The sequence below is a fragment of the Erithacus rubecula genome (assembly GCF_903797595.1).
Source record: "Erithacus rubecula genome assembly, chromosome: 20".
NCBI lineage: Eukaryota > Metazoa > Chordata > Aves > Passeriformes > Muscicapidae > Erithacus > Erithacus rubecula.
In genome coordinates this window covers 8,492,181-8,510,458 of record NC_136672.1, presented here as the reverse complement: position 1 = coordinate 8,510,458, position 18,278 = coordinate 8,492,181, and the positions used below count along the sequence as shown (strand labels likewise).

At 42.7% G+C, this 18,278-nt stretch overlaps 1 protein-coding gene across 3 annotated transcripts in view; it reads left to right on the top strand.

Annotated features, from left to right (window-relative positions):
* KPNA2 (karyopherin subunit alpha 2) overlaps nt 1-7,308 on the top strand; it is an 8,006-nt gene extending 698 nt beyond the window's left edge. Inside the window, exons 1-11 of one of the 3 annotated variants that reach the window (XM_079323578.1) lie at nt 1,108-1,217; nt 1,914-2,029; nt 2,127-2,264; nt 2,675-2,763; nt 3,553-3,821; nt 4,904-4,998; nt 5,083-5,346; nt 5,959-6,192; nt 6,272-6,454; nt 6,559-6,708; nt 6,815-7,308. In XM_079323578.1, the coding sequence (XP_079179704.1) occupies nt 1,145-1,217; nt 1,914-2,029; nt 2,127-2,264; nt 2,675-2,763; nt 3,553-3,821; nt 4,904-4,998; nt 5,083-5,346; nt 5,959-6,192; nt 6,272-6,454; nt 6,559-6,708; nt 6,815-6,907 (1,704 nt within the window). In that variant the 5' untranslated portion in view covers nt 1,108-1,144 and the 3' untranslated portion in view covers nt 6,908-7,308. Of the gene's footprint in view, nt 1-1,107; nt 1,471-1,913; nt 2,030-2,126; nt 2,265-2,674; nt 2,764-3,552; nt 3,822-4,903; nt 4,999-5,082; nt 5,347-5,958; nt 6,193-6,271; nt 6,455-6,558; nt 6,709-6,814 lie in introns of those variants that run through there. The other 2 variants (XM_079323579.1, XM_079323577.1) reach the window with 2 other exon arrangements.
* The last annotated feature ends 10,970 nt before the right edge of the window (nt 7,309-18,278 follow it).

Genomic DNA, 18,278 nt, shown 5'->3' with positions numbered 1-18,278 from the left:
TTTTTTACACTGTAAGGCCCAAAACAAGCTATATGAGATGTCACTGGTAATTCCTCTTCCTCAGCAAACATCCTCCATGCCTGTGTTCACCTACAGATTGGTGGTTTAATGTGATAAGTGGTTTAATGTGATGGCTTAGCACACAGACATACCGATGTGCATACCTGACACTTCTCTGTGTTATACCTTATAGACTATGTCCCAAAATGTCAGAGTCGTGTTTTCCCAGTTTTATGGTTTGAATTATATCTCCTGCAAAAATAGGTGTTCTTTTTTACTCCATCCCTCATGAGCAGGCCAAACTCATCGGAAACAATCCCATCCCTTTTCAGGCCATGCCATGGGGGCAGGAATCCTTTTCTTTTGTTATTCTGTATGACTCAGTTTTCATTTTCCCTGATGGTTGTAGAATTGTTTTCAACTGCAATCTCAAACCCCCTTTTCTTCGCATTTCTGTGCACATTTCTCAGAGGCAATAAGTGAGGGATGGAGCCATGGAATCCCAAAATGGTTTGGGTTGGTAGGGACCTTAAAGCTGATCAGTTCCACCCCCTGCCATGGGCAGAGATACCTTCCACTAACCCAGGTTACTATCAGCCCCATCCAACCTGGCTTTGGACACTTCCATGGATGGGGCAGCCACAGCTTCTCTGGGATCCTGTGCCAGGGTCTCACAGGAAAGAATTTCCTCACAGTAACCCATCTAAACCCACTCTCGGTTTGAAGCCATTCTCCCTCGTTCTGTCACTTGTTCCCCTTGTCCCAGGGGAAGCCTGCGGTGCCCTACTGATTACTGAGGCAGAATCTGCGCTCTGTATGAGGAATGGGTTTTTCTACCCCAAACGGCTCAGAACGAGATCCCTCAGGGACACAATTCCCTCACATCCCAGGATATCACCGAGCCCGGCCCCGTGCACTACAGCTCCCGGCGTGCCTCGCGCGGGTAGTGCCAGCAAACCTCCGTGGGGCGGCGCGGGGCCCGCCTGGAACTGTAGTACCGGGCCTTGTAAGACGTCACTTCCGACCGGCACTCCTGGGGGGGCGTTCCCCGTCATCGCGAGCCGGGCTGCTTTCAAACCGACCAATCAGGAGGCTGCTTTGGCTCGAACTGGCCAATGGCAGAGCGCGGCCGCGGGAAATTTAAATGCCGCGTGGGCCGGCCGTGGGCAGTGGCAGCGTGCGGCAGCAGTGGAGTGATCGCTGGTGTCCTGGCCGAGGTGCGGGGCCGGCATCGGGGCCAGGAGCTGGGCGTGGGGCGGCGGGGACCCGGGCCCTGCTCTCCTCTCTTGGAAAGGCTCGTGCACCGCGGGTAATCCCTGCCGGGGCCTCTCTCCGGAGCCTCCCGCGTTTCCGCCATCTGCTCTGAGGCTGACGGGGCTGGTGTATCCTAGTGCGGATTGTCGCTCTGGCGGGACTGTGGCTGGAGCTAAGCCAGTTCTTATGCAGTGGGTTACGCTGAGGGTAGCCGAGGTGCGGAGTACCCGTGTAGCCGTTGTTATGTAGCCGGCAAACGCTCGTCGGGGTCCTTCCCAGTGCGAGAGCTCCCTGTTCTCGTCCAAAAAGGTCGGGGTGGGGCTGGGTGGGATCCTGTGCAACACAGGTACGTGATAGTGAAAATGGTATTTAACAACTCGAGTGTGGTGTCTGTGGAAAGAAAAATCTATATCTTGCTCCTGAAAATAATAACTGATAGTATTGGTGTGTCTTAAAATCGTGTGACTGCGTCTTCTGCTCTTGTGTTGATGCTGGAGCTTGCTGTAGCATCTGGCTGCTTAAAGAGACAGCTGTCGATCAAGTCAGATATTGGTTACAATATTAATGCTAACAAGTTACTCTCATTCTTGAGTATGGATCCAACTTTTAAAATTTAACTTTTGTGGAGTAAACTTGCTGTTTCTTTGTTCTGTTTTCAGGCTTGTTTTTATCTTTCCCACTCAAAAACTTAACAAGCAAGATGTCTACTAATGAGAATGCAAATACACCATCAGCTCGATTGAACAGATTCAAGAACAAAGGAAAGGACAGCACGGTGAGTGCTCTGTTGCAATTAATACTTTAGCTAGCCGTTGTCTCTTAAAATCTAAGTTTTAAAAGCAAAGAGCTTACTCTGAGTGTTTATCCTCTAGGAAATGAGGAGGCGACGCATTGAAGTCAATGTGGAGCTGAGAAAAGCTAAGAAAGATGACCAGATGCTTAAAAGAAGAAATGTGAGCACTTTACCAGACGATGCTACTTCTCCTCTTCAAGAGAATAGAGGCAACCAGGTGAGTGGGCACTCGGAATAGGCACAATTGGAGGGTCTTGCAGTCTAAGGTCCTGCAGCCAGATCAGCATGAATCCCTTCTCGAGGGCAGGACAGTTCTACTATGTCTGGATTAACAACTTAGCTCTGTATTATCACCTCTAATGGACAGCACTCCTACACACAGCTGGCTGCAGCTACATTTTAAGCCTAGCATAACTGGTATGAAGCATTTGGTTAGAAAAGCTTTCAGCAGTTCAGGTAACCAGATGAAGCTGTAGCTGGTGAGATTTTGAAATACTGCATGGTGGTGATACTAAGGGAAGTGGCTGTAAATTGGGGCCTACTGGTGGTATTGTGTAAGAGCTCTCTGTGGTTGGGGATGCATGTGAATGTCTCAGTGAAGCACTCAAGTAATGTTTTCTTGTGCAGGTTTTGGCACATTGGTCAGTTGAAGAAATAGTCAAAGGTGTTAATAGTAATAATATGGAGCTTCAGCTACAGGCTACTCAAGCAGCCAGGTAAGCAGTTCAGAGGAACCAGATTCAGCTGTGCATGCCAATAACTAGGCAAGGTGAGAGAATTGGCTTATGAGCCTAATTGGCTGCTTATGTCTTTCTTATCAAGCAATATTTCAACAAACACTATCTTATATACTATGTTGAGGTACCCATAACTTAATTTTATTGAAACCACGTGGCTTTTGAATTTTTAAAGTTCCTGAATAATTTAGTAGGGAGAAATAATTTACTTTAGTGGTGGCAAATTTAACAGTCACCACAGATTTGAAGGAATAACTATAGTAAACTCTTTCTTATAGCAAAGGTACCTTTTAAACTATGTTAACACTTAGTTCTGATATGTATGAGTGTGGCAATCCACCCTAGAATAATGTGAACAGTAAGATGACTGGGGCTTGAAGTTTGCAAAGTTTGTTACTCCTTCCAAATCGAAAATATCCTTTAATAAGCTTGCACATTGCTGCAGTGCTGCTTCTGGCAGTCATTAACCTCTTTGAGCTGAGAAGCCTCTAGCAGTTCAGATGTGTTGTGACTCCTGCAGGTCTGCTTTACTTCAGAGTCTGAGCAGAACCTCTCACATAGTGAAGACCTGCCAAAGCCAGTGTTAACAGAGGCCTAGAAAGCCAGTGTTCAGCTTGTCTGCATTTCTTTTTCATGTTGTGTTGTGTTGCCTTCTCTGAATGTTAAGACAATGATAAACTTTTTTTTATATGGTGCTTTTATGACCATAATTTGTTGTTCAGATGTCTGCAGGCAAAAATAATGTTTCCTGTTTACCTTCCTCCTTAGGAAACTCCTCTCAAGAGAGAAGCAACCCCCAATAGACAACATAATTCGGGCTGGTTTGATCCCAAAGTTTGTCTCGTTCCTGGGCAGAGCAGACTGCAGTCCCATCCAGTTTGAATCTGCCTGGGCACTCACCAACATTGCCTCTGGCACATCAGAGCAAACCAAGGCAGTGGTGGATGGAGGGGCAATTCCAGCCTTCATTTCCCTCTTAGCCTCTCCACACACCCACATCAGTGAGCAGGCTGTGTGGGCCTTGGGGAATATTGCAGGTATGTCCATGTGCTGCACACTTCTAATTCAAACCTGTGCCCTTGTCTGAGGTGGGAGGACATCACTCCTGCTCTGCCATGCCCTGTGCTGAGCTGCCTGGGAGCTCTGCCCCAGTGCCTTTCCAGTCATGACATGCCCTGCATTGCAGAGCAAGCTGCAGGAAACTTTGTCTTCAGACCTTATGAAATGCCTGGCACAATCTGTGGGTTGTATTGTGAGCACTGCTTCCAGATTTCAGCTCATGTTTGGTGGATCTCTAACCATGCTACAACACAACCCTTTTTCAGACATCTCAGTGTTTTTGTGACTCAGCAATGAGCTCTGCTCTGTGTGTTCACTAAGTGGGGGAAGGCAGGAAGCAGTGAATCAAATAATGGCTGCTTGCTGATAAGTATTGGTACTCTGAAGTTTCTCATGCTTCTCTCAAGGTTACTTGATCTGGCAATGTTGGAGATAGTCTTTAAAAAAAATGGTCCAAATAAATAATATAGCTAAATATTTTACCTGCTGTATTAGGATTTCCAATGGCTGTGCCTTAGGGAACAGTGAATGTTCACACAAAGAGTATTATCTTGTTTAAAAGCCTTGTTTGGTTGGGATGTTCTTAAAGTTTGTGCTTAGTGTTTTAATTAGTTATAAAGTATTTATTATACCTTGCAGTAGAATTCTCAGTTAAGCTGTCATGCCATCAGTATTATTCAGCAGCACCTATCATGCAGCTGATGATTATAATGCATTTCAAATTCCATATGGTGGGGAAAACTGTTCTAGTATAGGGCTTAGATTTTTCTCCAAAGAAACATGCAAGACTGTGCATGGTTAGGAACTCTTAGGAAAAGCTGTATAGAAAACTCTGCCTCTTCTTCCAACACAAAAGGTGAAGCTCAGTGGCTTGATTGAACATGCTTGTCATGTGACTTAACCATGGCAGTAGTCCTTTTGTCCTCTTGTTCCTTCTTATTTTATCCAGTCCTTAAGGAGTAGAAGAATGAATGCTCTTAACACACAGTGGTTCTGTGTACACGTCCCATTTTTTCTGGTCTTCACCTGGCTTTTTTTATTGTTTTTTTTTTTTCTCCAGGGGATGGTTCTGCCTACAGAGACCTGGTTATTAAATATGGTGCAATCGAGCCACTGCTGAGTCTCCTGGCTGTTCCTGACCTCTCTTCCCTGGCTGTAAGTGTGCAGAGTGATTCAAGGAACAGGTACTGAGCAGAGCCTAGCTGAACCATTGCTAACCATTCATTTCCACCATGGCAGTCTGGATATTTGCGCAATGTGACGTGGACCCTCTCCAACCTGTGTCGCAATAAGAATCCTGCACCTCCCATTGAAGCCATCCAGCAGATCCTGCCCACTCTTGTCCGGCTCCTGCACCACGATGACCCTGAGGTCTTGGCAGACACATGCTGGGCAATTTCCTACCTCACAGATGGTTCCAATGACAGGATAGAAGTTGTTGTGAAAACTGGATTGGTGCCACAACTTGTGAGACTCCTGGGATGTAGTGATCTGCCAATAATGGTAAGTGATTGGATATGCTGCCATTGCTTGATTTGAATCGTGGCTAGAACCATGGAGAGTAGTGTCCATGGAACTGAATGATTCTTTTCACCCATGAGTCAGGTGCCTGTTCTAGTTTTTGTGAAGTGAGACATCAGTTTCTCTCCTGCCTGGGTGTTGTCCCACATGAGACAGGCTGCTGCTGGTGATGACTATCAAGCTGCTTTATATAATCATTGGATTTACCTCACAGGCCAGCACAACAGTCAACATTCACTAAAGCTTGCCTTTCAAGTGCTGTTGCAGATCCAAATTCTAGGGACAGTGTTCACAAGTGTGCTATGTGCACACTGTAATTAGAGCATAATACAACTGCATTAGTATTTAGCAGGTAGTTTGCCTAAGCTCTCTGATGGGTGGTTGTTTGCAGGTTGTTTGGAAGGTGAAGTCTCTGCATGCAGACATTGGTGTCTGCCTGTGGAATGCTAATGAAGAGCCCAAACCCCATTGTACATAGCAAGTCATGCTGTTAACTGAGAAGGTTAGAGTGGATGGCCATCAAGTATAGTGTTTGCTACAATCTAATCTGGTTTTGAGCAATTTTCCTGAGTATTCCATGCATTTTTGTTTCAGACTCCTTCACTAAGAGCCATAGGAAATATTGTCACTGGTACTGATGAGCAGACACAGATTGTTATTGACTCAGGAGCATTGGCTGTCTTTCCAAGTCTCCTTTCTCATCATAAAAACAACATTCAGAAAGAAGCAGCCTGGACAATGTCCAACATCACTGCTGGACGTCAGGATCAGATCCAGCGAGTTGTAGACCACGGGCTTGTGCCTTATCTCATTGGTATTCTGAGGAAGGTAAACAAAGATTATATTTACTATGTTGAGCCTTTTCCTATTACTTTTGTGTTCAAACACTCTACTTTTACCTTCACAGGGAGATTTCAAATCTCAGAAGGAAGCTGTGTGGGCTGTGACAAACTATACAAGTGGTGGAACAATTGACCAGATTGTGTACCTTGTTCAGGCTGGTGTTCTTGAACCCCTACTGAATCTTCTCTCAACTAAAGACAGCAAAACTGTGCTTGTTATCTTGGATGCAGTTTCCAACATCTTCTTGGTATGTGGTTGCAGTATGCTTGATTGTCTTTTTGTTGCTAATGGCTCTTCAGTAGTTGCTGCTATGTATCTTTCTGGAGGTTATTCAATACTTATCTGTTGCAGGCTGCTGAGAAGATTAATGAGACTGAAAAGCTTTGCCTCATGATTGAGGAGTGTGGGGGTCTAGACAGAATTGAAGCTCTCCAGTCACATGAAAATGAACAAGTGTACAGAGCCTCATCCACTATCATTGAGAAATATTTCTCAGCAGAAGTAAGTAGCTTCAGGGGTCCTTTCCACTTTTATTTTCTATTCCAGCATTGACTACTAGATTCAAATGCTACTGCTATTTCAACATTTTTCTTTTCTTTCCTTCCAGGAGGAGGAAGACCAAAATGTTGTACCAGACTCTACAGCTGACAGCTACACTTTCCAAATCCAGGACAGTACCCCAAATTCTTTCAATTTCTAGGTCTTGCATATGCTGCAACCACCTACAAGTGGTTTAGCACACAAATGACTGCCACTTCTTTGTCTTAATAGCTCCTCTTGCCTTTACTGGTTTTTCTGTGTCTGTAGCACTTTGTCCAACTGAAACATACTTGAACAGTTCAAACTCTATATATATATATGTGTGAATTTCTAAGTGTAAACCTCATTCTTTGAGGTATACTTGTAAATACTTCCTGTTTCTGTCTTGTCCAGGGAAAGAATGCATGTGAGCAATTCAGGCCTCTCACAAAGCACTGAGCCACTGCTCTGCAGCCTCCCCATAACCTCTTACCTTCTACATGACCTGTTGCAGTAATAAATACACTGAACAGGCTTTTAAAGAAGACTTGAAGTTCAATAAAGTGTTATTAGTACATCAAATTGAACTGTGTCACTTGCTCTCTTTACAGCTGACTGATGGGGTAAGTAAACTTAGTCAAAAATAGATGATGACATGAATGCAGCACTATACCATGAGAGATTCAATCAGCACTATACCATGAGAGATTCAATGCTGAAGATGGTGGATTTAAAACAGCTTGGTCATCCCAAGCTCTGATTTCTGCATACAGCAGCCTTCTATTGCAGGACAAAGGAACTGCTGCTTCTCTCCAGGTACTTCCTATAGAAATCTGATTCATTTTACCTTGTGCATAACTGAGCTAAACTAACTTCAACCTCTTGGAGAAATACTTAAAGATTAGCAGTTCTACTTAACTATAAGTAATAGTTTGGATGAGAGGTAAGTATAGCAGTTAATCAGTTCTATGCATGTTCAGGTGCCCTTAGGATAGAGCACAGGAAATGCTTTGAAGCAGTTGCCTGCCCTAGAGAGCAAAAAATGAAGGCTTTGTCTTGGAATCAGCTGTGCTTAACTTCTCAAGTCATTACTTACAGGGCACTATTTTGTCACTCAAAGGGGTTGTAGAGGGTGGGGTTTGGAGGAGTAAGAGTACTGAGGTGGAGAGGAAGAACTGTCGTTCTTTTTTACAGCTTTTTGGAAAAAAACTTGGATTGAGCTATTTAACTTGAATCTCCCAAGAGTCAAATGTGCTGGAATAACTATTGTCTCAGTTTTCTGAGTGTCTCCAGCTCCAATGATGGTGCAGGAGAGGTCGAAGTTCAGGGTTAGATGTTTCATAAACATGACTTTATTGGACCATAGCATATCACTTTATTAATAAAGGTGGAGAAAACTTTATGGGTGGGGGGGAATGAAAAACCCAAAACCAAACCAAAAAGATAACACCTTTATTCTGCTAGGTGAACCTGACAGAAGAATCTCCTGTTAGTCAACTTTTGCATGTTTCCAAGTTTATTTTGAAGTGCAGATCCATAGAAAAGTGGATTTGGGTGTAACTCTTTGGCCATGCAGGGAAGATCAGGTGTGCTGCATGAAGAATTCACTCTTGTGTGCTGCTAACAAAGAGCTCTTTAAATGTGCTATTGCTAATGTAGATGATGTCACCCTTACTTTCATTAGTGTGGGGCAGGTCTGCTGCTCCCCATCCCACACTTGCTGGTGATGACATCCAATCCTGGGACTTCTCTGGGGCTTGGGTATTGCTGGGTTGTGATAACATTACAAAGGGCAGCAGGTAATTTGTATCTACAGTCCTATACATCTTGTTAGCAACAATATTGTTTTGTGCAGAGTAATCTCTGTGAGTCACTGCCATAATGATTGTTCTGCTGGGCTATTGAAGCTCTTGAGAGTTCCTGCATCCAGCTCAGAAGGGTCCTGGTGACACATTGCTGTCACTGATATCTCAGCAGGGGTTGCAGATTTTACCAGTCACAAAGGAGACTGGCTTGTAAAAACCACACCATGCCAAACTGATTCATTAGGACCTTTGTACTTTGGTCTGTATCACTTTTAACTGTTTTTCATTAACTTCAAAAAAGCTGTAGCATGTACTAAGCCTTACTGTGGGTGTCTCTAAGCAGGGTGAGCTGTGCCTGTGTTCTGTTGCCAGGACTGAAGGGTGAGGCTGCAGGTGGCACCCAGGGCCTATGGAAGCAGCTGGGGGCAGTGCCAAAGGCAGAACAGAGCACCCCAGGCTCTCCTGGGACCAGAGCCTGGTATTGTCATACCTGTGCACAGGGGAAAGGACCACCTCTACACTGGACCTAAAAGCATCAGTTAGAAAATCACGATTTTCTGTGTGGCTGTGGAGAACTGAAAGAATTAACCTCTCTAAAATAAACAATCACAGTCGGCTTTCCTTCCCCGTCTTGGCTGCCTGAGGGTTGCAGGGGCTCGGGCTCAGCGTCCCGCTTTGCGCGGCTGCAGGGCAGCGCAGGGGCCGGCAGAGGGCGCGCCGCAGGCGGGAGAATCCCGCGGGAATGCTCAGGTGCCATCAGCTCCGTTTTCCCAATAAAAACACCGAGCTGCACTTCGGGACATTCAGCGTGGATACTCAAACATCTATGTGCTAATTCCCAAGTGTTTGGCCAGGTTGAATGCTGAATATAAGATACAACTTTTTAAAAGCTCCTTTTAAATAAAAGTACTGTTACTTCAAAACACAACTCATTTAATTACTCTTTAGCATATGGAAGTAATTTGGCTTTTGTGTCTCTGTATACAGTAAATGCAGAACACTTGTTCAATAGTGCTATCTCTAGTTCTTTTTTTTTTTCCTGAATTACTTGTTTCAGATTTATCCAATATATTGAGTTAATAATAGAACACTGCAAAATCTTTAGATGCCTGACAGCTCAGTGGCTTAATAATTAACTTTCTGGGGGCAGAGGCTTTGTTTTTATCCAAGAAAAATGTGTTCAGCCTATCCACCAGTGAGCCTTGTTGGCAGCATGTATTTCCACAAGCAACAATCTACAATGATTATGAGTAAGTGACTGGGGTGAGTCACCTCTTATTCTAAGAAAATGCAAACTATTTCTGAGGTTAGGATCACAGTCACCCATGAGGCTGCATCTCTAACTTCCAAAAAATGGTAGGAGCAAAGTGGAAGAGAATTATTGTTCCTGGTTCATATTTTGTTGGGTTTGGTATTTAGTTGGGGGGATTTTTTTTTTTTTTTTTTTTTTTAGGTGTGTGGCTCAGTCAGATTTAAGAGCTTGTTCTTTTTATTTGTCAAATGCTTCATTCAGGACAAGGGCTGGAATCAATGTCTGGTGGCCTATGTGTCAGTCTGCCAACTCCTCTGTGCTGAGAGCAACAATAACAGACCCCTGCTGACATCAACTGGCTTGGAATGCAGTTGTTGCTAATGCTATTTTATCTGTGGAGTGATGGCAAGATTGCAGTCTGAGATCTCTGCAAATGTAACTGCCTCTGAAATTCTGATGGCAGCAGATGCTGCCTGGCTGATTGTTCCATTTGCTGTTCCCCAAGGTGCCAGGCTCTGGAAGGAGAGCTGGGATTCTGCAGCCCTGCAGTTCAGTAGCATTTCTGTTCACTTTGCCCTGCAGGAAAAATAGCTTAAAATGTGGGAAAAGTAGAAATGGTTAAAGCAGTAAAAATCTATTTTTTCTTTTCCTGTGAATTAGACTGAAATATTCTCTTAAGTAAAACTGCTTCCTGCTACTCTATCCAGAATGATTTAAAATGCACAGACCACAGTGGTGTATCAGCAGCAAGATGCAGCTGTAGTTTTGCAGGAAAAGGAAATTCACTACCCAACAATATTTCACAAATCTCTTCTGCTTCTAAATCTGTTTTACAGCAGAGCAAACTCAGACACAAGAAAGTTATCCACAGACATTCAGAAAGTTGCTGGCAGAGTTCACCTGGAGCCTGGGAATCCTGCTGTCTGTCCCTGTAATTAACCCATGGCACCTCTGGTCACAGTTAACCTTTTGCTGAATATGGGATTATCAGCTCTGTTGTGATAAGGTATGATGTAGATTTAAGTACAGGTCTAAGCTTTGGAAGGTATGTAAATTGGGGAAGAGGCATTGTTAGTCAAAATAGAAGTAATTAATGAAGGTTAATTGTGTTTAGTTATATTTGACCTATAAAGGAAAATGTTAGGCCTTTCACTCAAAAAATCTAACAGGAAAATATTAACCCTTTGATCTTTAGAGGAACATTAGAAATAAAGGTTAAGAGGGAATTAGGGGGACCCCCCCCCCACCTTAGGCTGGGAGGGGTGCCCTCCCCTGAAACTGGAAATTTCAGGAAAAATCATTCACAAGAACATTCCTGCTCCAAGTATGCAAAGCTGTCCATGGTGTTTGTAAAACACTTCCTTCTCACTGATCCAGGGAATGGCACTGACACGAGGCAGGCAGAACCTCGGGCTGCAGACAGCTGAGGGAGAATTGATTTGCTGTGAGTTTCATAGCACTTCCTATGGATTAAGGGTCACTGGATTCCAGTCCTGCTCCTGACTGCAGAGCACTGTCTGTCTCAGACTGGCTCCAGGAAATGGACACTTCCACAGAAGCCAGAAGATTTCGTGGAAGAGCTGTGGCCCCTTTCCAGGTTGCAGCTCACCCACTGCCCTGGGGAGTGTCATTAGTGGGAGGGAAGTGAAGTTGGGATTTAAGGGGAGGATGAGGGGAGAGAAAAAATAAAGCAGGATGGAGAAAAATCCTGTTAGTTCTTACCAAACACAACTTGCTTGACCACGTTAAAATGTTGCTGCTCATTTGAATAAAACAATAGGCCAGCTCCAGAAGTGATGTCTAAATCAGGAACAGAGTTTCAATTGATTGACACTGAAAGCAAAATCAATGGCACTGACTTTGCTGTGGGGGTGTTTGGATCACAATTATGAGCTCAACAGAAGAGGCAGTGTAATGAGGAATCATTCTCCTTTATTTCATATCTTCCTCAATTTGCATTGCAGTGTGAAATGAAAATCATGAGGTCATTTTTTGAAAGTATGATTTATTTATTTTTGTATATATATAAATCATGGTGTCATATATACATTTATATGTATAAAGGAGTGGAAAGCTGCCTGTTTTTTTTCTCTGTAACAGATTGCTTTGTGTGCAGCTTCACAGTGGTAAAATAGCTGTACCACCAGGAGTATTAATAATGCTCTGTGGGCATATGGAAGATTGGAGGTACAAAGTTATCAGAAAATCTTCAGTAATCTCCAAAGCACATTTCCACCATCCAATCACTTCATTTTTACTCACTATATGAAACAGATGTAAAAATAGCTCTTTCATCAGTGGATTGCTACACATATTTGGGCTGCAGAGGCTCAGCTCTGTTCAAAGCAATACTGTGAAACCATGTGCAGAATGTGCTGTTAATCAGAAGCAGCAATTTAATGTTATGTATCCATCTCTCCTCCCAGCTCCCCTTCCCAATTCTGAGCAGGAAACAACACTTGGATGGAGCTCAGCACACTGACTTTCTGGATAGACTCTCTAGGAATGAGGAGGGACTTGAATCCTCTCCATATGTCATTTCCTTTCCCCTAATGGCTAAAAAAACCCCATTGCTGCAGTTCATATAACTTATGAGAAAGAACATTACCAATCTAGGGAAATAAAGGCAGAGCATGGGACAGCCAGATTCCACCTCTGAAGAACTGCTTTGCAAACTTGAACAGAGCAGGAATTTTTTATCTGTGTACAAATACTGTTTTATGTAGCTCCTTAAACTAAAGCTATTACCCCATCTGTACTTAAGTGTATATCAACACCTGCAGTCTGGGGCCAGACAGGGATTAGGGTAGGAAAATGTAAGCAGAGGAGGAGTGGTAACAGCTCTGCAAGATGTAAACTAACTCAGAAAGGAAAAACAGAGGGGGTTGAGGGAGGCTGACAATGGGGACCTAACAATTTTTGACAAACCAAATTTTAATAGCAAATGATCCTAGAAATGACTTAAGAAAATCAGGTTAGCCCACTCCTGCAGTTTTCATCCAAACTGTCTCTAAAACTTTTCTGTTCAGTACAACTAAGAGCACATGCAGATATCCTACTCTGGTGCAGAACACAAAATTTGATCTGTATTGCACAGCAGATTTGCAACTGTCAATAGAATTCAGTGTGCTGTAGTTACAAACAGAAAAGAACAACTCAGGAATAAACATGACATAAAAAAACCCAACAGAAACAATTTTATCTAATGGGTAAGCTTACATCCCCATAGCCAACCCACTGTGTATTAGACCCAAATTGGAACATAATGTCTTTCTAGCAACATAATCCAAATGTTTGTTAAATTTGTAGCAAACAAACTGTGCAGTGCATTGCAGGACAAATGAGAGATGACATTTGCTCAGAAAACCCCTGCATTTTGCAGTCAGTGAATGGAACATGTGCACAGAAGAGCTGGATGTGCCTGTTTGCAGGGTGATTATATCTGACTGAAGAGTCAAGCCCTCCCATCTTTCATTAGACACATTGCCTAATTAGACAAGTTGCCCTTCAATTCAAAAGCTAAAAAGAAAAGGAGAAAATCACCTTTCCTACAGTTCTATTTTAAAGGGTTTCAGGTGTGGAATAAAGGAATGATCAAGATACATGGTGACAGATTTTGCTTTAGGTTACTTTTAGCACTTCACTGGACCCACTAACCTACTTAAATATCTATGCTGCTCTTATCTGGCATAAAACCTTGCTTTGTTACTTTTAAAATGAAATATTTTAGAGGTATTTTTAGAGATAACTTAATCTTAAATCCTTCTAAATTGATTTCACTGTGGATTTGTGGGTGATTCTGTTAAAAGAAAGCACAAAAGAAGCCAGTACAGCCTGTGGATAGGTTAGGTATTTCTGCAGTTCAGAAGGTTTTAGGAATAGGATTTCTTTAAAAAAAGAGGGATTGTTGAGCTAATTGAACCTGCAAATGCTTTTGTGTCATGACTGAGCTTATTTATGGATTTAGTTTTCATGTAGCAAGTTTATAAATATCTCCAGACTTCATGTATGACAAAGCAGAATGTTTCCAAAGCTGGATAGCCCAGGCTCCTTTCAGCAATTCCCAGAATTGTGAGTAGATGTGGTTTGCACAGCCTGAGACAGCTCATCTGACTCTTAGTGCCTGCTTCCCCATGGCAGAAAATAATCATCCCATGGGCTTGAGGCTGTGCGAGCTATTTTTGGGTTTGAACCTTGCAGCTTCAACTACCTGTAGGACTACACAATATTGTTATAACTTGATACATTTCCTGGAATGAATCTTTTCTCTTGAATGGAAATCTTTGGAAGTCATTTGAGTGAGACACACAAAAAAACTTCCACTAGCTTGAAGAAGCAGAGAGAATCAGAACTATGAGGTGAGGTCTGTTTTAAGTGGCTTACACTGCCTTAAGTTGCTCTCCCTGCCAACATGAGAGGAGTTGGCTTCCAGCCTCTTGCCTATCTGCCTTTTTTCTAACAGCCACACTCCCTGCAACAGGTTAGAATGGGATAAACTGCTCCTCTTAAACCTCATCACAAGTCCTGACACATGGAATTCTGTACAGTATGGAAGTTAATCTCTGGATCTTTGCATAAGTCATGATGCCCAGTGAGAACTGGCTAATTATGCCAAATTTTTAAGGCTTGTCAGGTAATGTTCCAGCTTCTCTGCTTGCCACAGCTGCATGGTTGGAAGGTGCATCACAGAACATTTGTTACTTCTTCCAAAGCATTGAGCAGAGTTTGTGGTGTAAGCTGGGTGTTAACTGGGGAGACCAAGGGCTGATTTAACAAGGCAACCACCTGCCAGTGCATCACTGCTGATCACCAGTGAGGATGAATTTGTAGCAGCAGGGCTGAGTCAGCTCCTGGCATCCCTGGCAGTGGCATCCTGCTCTAAGCAGCACCACTATAATTGAAACTCAGAGATTTGCAATATAGGAGATTTTACAGCTTACCTTTAGCAGATGACAAAAGGATTATTTTAAATTGATGCAGGGTCACAGGGAACAAGAAACACTGGAGAATGTTTGATATTCCTTTAGTGGCTAAATAATATGGCTTGTTTCAAACAGTGCTGTATGTCAACTCTTTAAATACTTATTGGGGCTGAGATTCTTCCTAGAAACACTCCATTTGTCTGAGCTCTGGGACAATACACATTGTGTCAAGTTGAATCAGATACTATCTGCAGACAGACGTTGTAACACAGTAGGAAACTAAATTCTTGATGCATGTCATTCAAAGGAGACTGTTTCCAACTATGTTCTTCTGTAAGTTCTTCTAGGAACCTGTTTTGTATCAGCCAAGGAAATCTAAGGATGAGATTCTACAGTTGCTTCATTAACAACACAATAAAGCTGCACAGGGCAGTTGCACAAGGGAACATGTGGTTTTTCAGGAGACCTCTAATTTCTGTTGGAAGATTTAGCACGTAGCTCTCAAAGCACTTGACAAAGCCAATTGTCCAAGAGTCTGGAAAAGAAATTGCATTACTGGTAGTGTCCTATGGATAAATAAGTGGAAATCATGGAAGAATAAATGAGCTATTCTTCAGACAGAGACCTTTTTTTTTGGCCCAAGATTTTTGGAGGCTGATTTTGTACTTCAAGTCAGCAGTCTCATTGATTTTGAACCAAGACAAGTCAGGGAATGTATTTTAAGTCTAAGACACATCACTGTACTCAAAGACTGAAGCTGGACTCTACCCTGTGTGCTGGCTCTTAAAATGCTGTGCAGCAGCTGCCACTGGGTTCTGGGCTGTGAGACACATCCTGCAGCAGAGAACAGGGGTGATATGAGCTAGACAAGAGGCTGGGCTGGCACATGAGTGTCACCTCCAGCCTTTTACCCAGGCATCAGGACATGGTTTTTCATGACAGATTTACCCTTCTCAGAAAGTGGATTTCAGCTTCTGTCTAGTAATAAAATGCAACATGTCTATTTATTCCATGTTCAATGCCTGTTTCTAAAATCTCTGTTTTCTTCTCCTGCTAAAGTCACATTAGGATAGTGCAGTCCTGCAGGACATGATGAAGAAATAACCTGGCTAGAGAACTGCATGGAATATCTGTGCATCAGTTACTAATCTGTTCTGGATGGATGGACTTAGAAGTTATCTTAGTGACTAACCACTGGAAAATCCTGTGATATGGAAGCTCATGCATTTTTTTTGTAGCCACAGCTGCAGTCATTTCCCTTCAGAGACACATCATTTCCCCAAGACACATCCTGTCTCAGAGGGCCACGGTGTCTCTCTCCAAGCTGCTGTCCCCTGTCGCAGTAGCCAGCGCATGGGTGGAGATTTCCTTCCTAGTTTCTTCTCCTGAAAAGCTTCATCTCCAGCTCCAGCTTGAGAAATGGATTGATTCTTGACCTCTTGCATAAACATTGTCTCTGCATGCCAAAGGGAGCCTTAGTGAGAACCAGAGCCCCTGTCTAGACATGTTTCTTCATCCCAGAGCTCTGATAGGTTTGTCCTCCACTGCTGGGTTAACTCTCTTTGTCTCCGATCAGCAACAGAGACAGAGTAAAACCAGATATTTAAGCATGTGCATCTCTATGCTTTAATGTAGTTTGTTCCATTCAGCAGTAACACAAATAATCCTCCAGTCTGACAACATTCATAATCTGCAAAGGGAAAAAAGGAATTTTGAACAAAGTGAAATTTTCTGTTCCTCATCTTGATTCCTGAAATGCAGAAGCATTTTATACACGACTGCAGTAGGGTTTTCTCCTTTAGCACAGAAGAGCAGCAGGGAAGGTAACAGAAAGCCTCATGGAAGTCAGAATTCCTTTCAGGAACAGGACAAAAAATGTGATGGATCTGCAATGAATTCAGGAAGTAAGAAGTTATGATTGGCTTAGGAAAGGTTTAGAAGAGAAACCTGTGCCAAAGAGGCAGACCAGGAGAACAATGCCCTTTGCAAGCAAAGGTGTTGAAGAATGCTTTGAAAGGGTATGAGTTAAGCAGGGAAATTAACAGAGAGGCAGAGAAAACTGCTGATAGAAATATTCATCATTCTTCACAATTTCATTCTTCAATTTTTTTTTGCTACATTAACAGAGCTTTGCCAAAAAAATAAAAGAAAAAAATACTGATGTGATAAGAAAAGGAACAGACTTTCATAAATATTTCAAATGTATCTAGATGAAATTGAACCTGACAAATTTAAACATTTTGGGGTTGCCTAGGTGTAATCTGCCATAGTACTTTATATCTCAGAACTACACTGTTAAGTGGCACAATAGGCATTTAGCATTATCAGTTGCACATACAATGAAAATACATCATAGAGGAAATGAAGGTGTTATTCTCTACTTATCAACTCATCTTTAACTCCATGATCTCCAGGGGTGGTGTCTATAAATCAACCATGTAAGGCTTTGGGAAATTTAGTAAATGATGAGTAGTAGAAGTAAATAAAACACAGATAATTTAAAATACCTTTATTTTTTAAAATTGTCTCAGGAAAATAGTTTTAACCTTTTAATTGACTCACAAAATCATAGTAATGGGGGCAGAGGTCTCTTGCTTTCTTGATATCACTACAGAAGCTGGGGAAGAATGTGATATAATGCCAGCCAGCTCTCATTACTGCTGAAGAAATGTGCCATGATTAAACTATATACAGAATGAAATGGAATGTTGATTTGTTTTGAACACATTCCACATGCCAAGGAAGGAGTTTCCAGTATACTCTTCCATTTCTAAAGATGGGGAGGACCTCACCTCTAAAAATTAACTACAACCATCCTTTTCTGAATAGGAACACTACTTGGTTAAAGGTGCTTGTACACATTTCTCAGTGTCCAGAGCCACTAAATCCTTTGAGAATTATCTGTGAAAGCAAAACCTTTTCCTTCTTGGTAAATTCAAGAAATCAAATCCTTTTTTTGTGCAGCCATGGAACAGAAGAAATTTTTAAGTACTTCTTTAGAAGTTTCACTCATATGACACCAATAGCACTGATGTGATATCATAACGATACCGACTATTATATTATTTTCTCCTTGTGGGTTCTGCAACAGCCCTGTTGATGTCCTAAAGGTATCTGACCTTGCCCTTTTCTCTACACATTTCCACCAATCCTTTAGAGGGTGGCTCAGCTGTGAATCTCTGGCTGAAGAAGGCTGGATTGAATTCCCAAGTCCAGCAGCAAGGCTGTCATCCAAAATGATCTGCAGGATGATGCAAGGCACTCCTGTCCCTGTGGATCCCAGAGAGCTACCTCATCCCAAAAGGATGTGTTGTTCAGTGATACCAGCCTGCAGTGCAGCAGCTCTGATATTTGCTTGACCCTGTCACAGGATCAGCCCTGCACAGAGTGAAACCTGAAATGGAGCTGCATAAAGACACAATTCACTGCAAACTCTTGGCTTCCAAAACCGATCAGCATCAGTGAGACATCGGTTCTGTTAATCTGAGAATATTTTGAGAACTTGGAGAACAGTGCTGGATCAAGAACCTCTGGATCATAACATTCCAGTGGGGTTCCTTGGTGGGAAAGCAG